The 3,540-nt window shown below is 47.2% G+C and overlaps 1 protein-coding gene across 1 annotated transcript; it reads right to left on the bottom strand.

The window, feature by feature from the left end:
- Window positions 1-536: 536 nt before the first annotated feature.
- Window positions 537-3,082, bottom strand: LOC113811754 (defective chorion protein, FC106 isoform-like). The gene is made up of 2 exons (XM_070140160.1): window positions 2,459-3,082; window positions 537-2,218 (listed from the first exon to the last, which is right to left on the bottom strand). The coding sequence occupies exons 1-2, from the start codon at window positions 2,797-2,799 to the stop codon at window positions 829-831; spliced, it is 1,731 nt and encodes a 576-aa protein (XP_069996261.1). The 5' UTR covers window positions 2,800-3,082; the 3' UTR covers window positions 537-828.
- Window positions 3,083-3,540: the final 458 nt, after the last annotated feature.

Here is a 3,540-nt window from a genome sequence, read left to right as displayed (position 1 = left end):
CAAGCAAGCCTTGGTGTTCGCTCATCAAGCAAGCCTTGGTGTTCGCTCATCAAGCAAGCCTTGGTGTTCGCTCATCAAGCCTTGGTGTTCGCTCATCAAGCACTGGTGCTTGCTCGGCTTCAAGCATCCAAGCCTACTGTTTGGATGCTTGCTCATCAAGCCCTGGTGTTCGCTCACCAAGCCCACTATTATCATTGTCAGCATCACAAACACACCACACGCGCACATGCTATTGATATCATACCCATCACACACGTTATTATTGCCACCTTCATACACCCACCACACTATTATTGCTGTCATCACACAACACATTCATACACAAATTGTTCAGAAATCGGGCATTTTATAAAATCAAGGGGATGAAAAAAACGGCTTCACCAAGCACTAATGCTTGCTCATCGAAAATTTACTTTTTACGTCCTAAAACCTAGACACGAGAATACCTATATAATATATATATATATATATATATATATATATATATATATATATATATATATATATATATATATATATATATATATATATATATATATATATATATATATATTATATATATATATTATATATATATATATATTATATATAATTATCATTTTCAATATCATTATCTTTATTATTATCCTCTGCATTATTTATTAGCTTATCAAGCTATTTAGATATCTCAAAAAGTATGTCCAGCTTGTTTGCTCAACAAGCATATTGTAAATCAAATCCACTGTTCGGATTCATCAAGCTTGCTCATCGGCAAAGTTCGGCTTCATCAAGCACTGATGCTATTGTGTGTGTCAATCATATCCACTCCAGGGTATTTACGTTTCCAAGCTAATTAGATAACTCTAAAAGTTGGTCCAGCTTCTTAGAAAGCTGGACCAGCTTCTTAGAAAGCTCAACAAGCATATTGTAAATCAAATCAGATTTACACTTTGCTTGTTCAGATTTATCAAGCACTGGTGCTTGCTCCTCCACCCACTGTTCGGCTTCATCAAGCACTGGTGCTTGCTCCTCCACCCACTGTTCGGCTTCATCAAGCACTGGTGCTTGCTCCTCCACCCACTGTTCGGCTTCATCAAGCACTGGTGCTTGCTCCTCCACCCACTGTTCGGCTTCATCAAGCACTGGTGCTTGCTCCTCCACCCACTGTTCGGCTTCATCAAGCACTGGTGCTTGCTCCTCCACCCACTGTTCGGCATCATCAAGCACTGGTGCTTGCTCCTCCACCCACTGTTCGGCTTCATCAAGCACTGGTGCTTGCTCCTCCACCCACTGTTCGGCATCATCAAGCACTGGTGCTTGCTCCTCCACCCACTGTTCGGCATCATCAAGCACTGGTGCTTGCTCCTCCACCCACTGTTCGGCTTCATCAAGCACTGGTGCTTGCTCCTCCACCCACTGTTCGGCTTCATCAAGCACTGGTGCTTGCTCCTCCACCCACTGTTCGGCTTCATCAAGCACTGGTGCTTGCTCCTCCACCCACTGTTCGGCTTCATCAAGCACTGGTGCTTGCTCCTCCACCCACTGTTCGGCATCATCAGGTACTTGCTCCTCCACCCACTGTTCGGCTTCATCAAGCACTGGTGCTTGCTCCTCCACCCACTGTTCGGCTTCATCAAGCACTGGTGCTTGCTCCTCCACCCACTGTTCGGCATCATCAGGTACTTGCTCCTCCACCCACTGTTCGGCTTCATCAAGCACTGGTGCTTGCTCCTCCACCCACTGTTCGGCTTCATCAAGCACTGGTGCTTGCTCCTCCACCCACTGTTCGGCTTCATCAAGCACTGGTGCTTGCTCCTCCACCCACTGTTCGGCATCATCAGGTACTTGCTCCTCCACCCACTGTTCGGCTTCATCAAGCACTGGTGCTTGCTCCTCCACCCACTGTTCGGCATCATCAGGTACTTGCTCCTCCACCCACTGTTCGGCTTCATCAAGCACTGGTGCTTGCTCCTCCACCCACTGTTCGGCTTCATCAAGCACTGGTGCTTGCTCCTCCACCCACTGTTCGGCTTCATCAAGCACTGGTGCTTGCTCCTCCACCCACTGTTCGGCTTCATCAAGCACTGGTGATTGCTCCTCCACCCACTGTTCGGCATCATCAGGTACTTGCTCCTCCACCCACTGTTCGGCTTCATCAAGCACTGGTGCTTGCTCCTCCACCCACTGTTCGGCTTCATCAAGCACTGGTGCTTGCTCCTCCACCCACTGTTCGGCATCATCAGGTACTTGCTCCTCCACCCACTGTTCGGCTTCATCAAGCACTGGTGCTTGCTCCTCCACCCACTGTTCGGCATCATCAGGTACTTGCTCCTCCACCCACTGTTCGGCTTCATCAAGCACTGGTGCTTGCTCCTCCACCCACTGTTCGGCATCAAACCTTGGTGCTCGCTCATCAAGCCTTGGTGCTCGCTCATCAAGCCTTGGTGCTCGCTCATCAAGCCTTGGTGCTCGCTCATCAAACCTTGGTGCTCGCTCATCAAGCCTTGGTGCTCGCTCATCAAGCCTTGGTGCTCGCTCATCAAGCCTTGGTGCTCGCTCATCAAGCCTTGGTGCTCGCTCATCAAACCTTGGTGCTCGCTCATCAAACCTTGGTGCTCGCTCATCAAGCCTTGGTGCTCGCTCATCAAACCTTGGTGCTCGCTCATCAAACCTTGGTGCTCGCTCATCAAACCTTGGTGCTCGCTCATCAAACCTTGGTGCTCGCTCATCAAACCTTGGTCTGTCATCGGCTTGATCTTTCCTCTTTTTCCGTTTTTTCTCTTTTTCTTGTTTTAGCGTCTGCCTAGGTCTTTCTGTCATCTTGAGCACTGGTGCTTCCTCGTCCACCCACTGTTAGGCTTCATCAAGCGCCGAAACACTGTGCGAAACCCAGTTTACGTTGGGTGGCTGTGAACGGATCCATCTGCCTGCGATCACAGCAACCAGAAAGACAATTACGGGGAGGAACTTGCTCCTTAACAGCAAAGCCCCTACTGTCACAATCAACACAAGGCAACAAAGATCATACGCTCTCTGGCACGTAAATCCGTCGTTATTCAGACATCTTTGTGTATTAATTTTAGTCATCATTAACCTTTTTTTTTACCTGTCCTAAAACCTAGATACGAGAATACACATATGATGGATACTGGTTTATATATAGTTTCTATATTGACAAAATTCGGCTTCATCAAGCACATGCTTGTTCATCAAAGTTCGGCTATATCAAGCACATGCTTGCTCGTCCACCCATTGGTGACTTCCTTGGTCTCCTTCTCGGGCTCTAGGGTGAATTCCTTGGTCTCCTTCTCGGGCTCTAGGGTGAATTCCTTGGTCTCCTTCTCGGGCTCGTCTTACTCTCCTGAATGAAGCAATGTTCTCTTTGGTATTTATGTTTGATTGACATAGTAACACGTGGATATCTGATTTGATATGAACTGACATTGTTCTTAAAATGTCAAACTTTTCACAGACATTATGCTTCATCAAGCACTGGTGCTTGATGTTCAACAGCGCGTGAAGCCGTTTATTTATATATACATTCCATCTCTCTTTATCCAT

Source organism: Penaeus vannamei, chromosome 26, assembly GCF_042767895.1.
Source record: "Penaeus vannamei isolate JL-2024 chromosome 26, ASM4276789v1, whole genome shotgun sequence".
NCBI lineage: Eukaryota > Metazoa > Arthropoda > Malacostraca > Decapoda > Penaeidae > Penaeus > Penaeus vannamei.
This window is presented reverse-complemented; position numbering and strand designations above follow the sequence as displayed.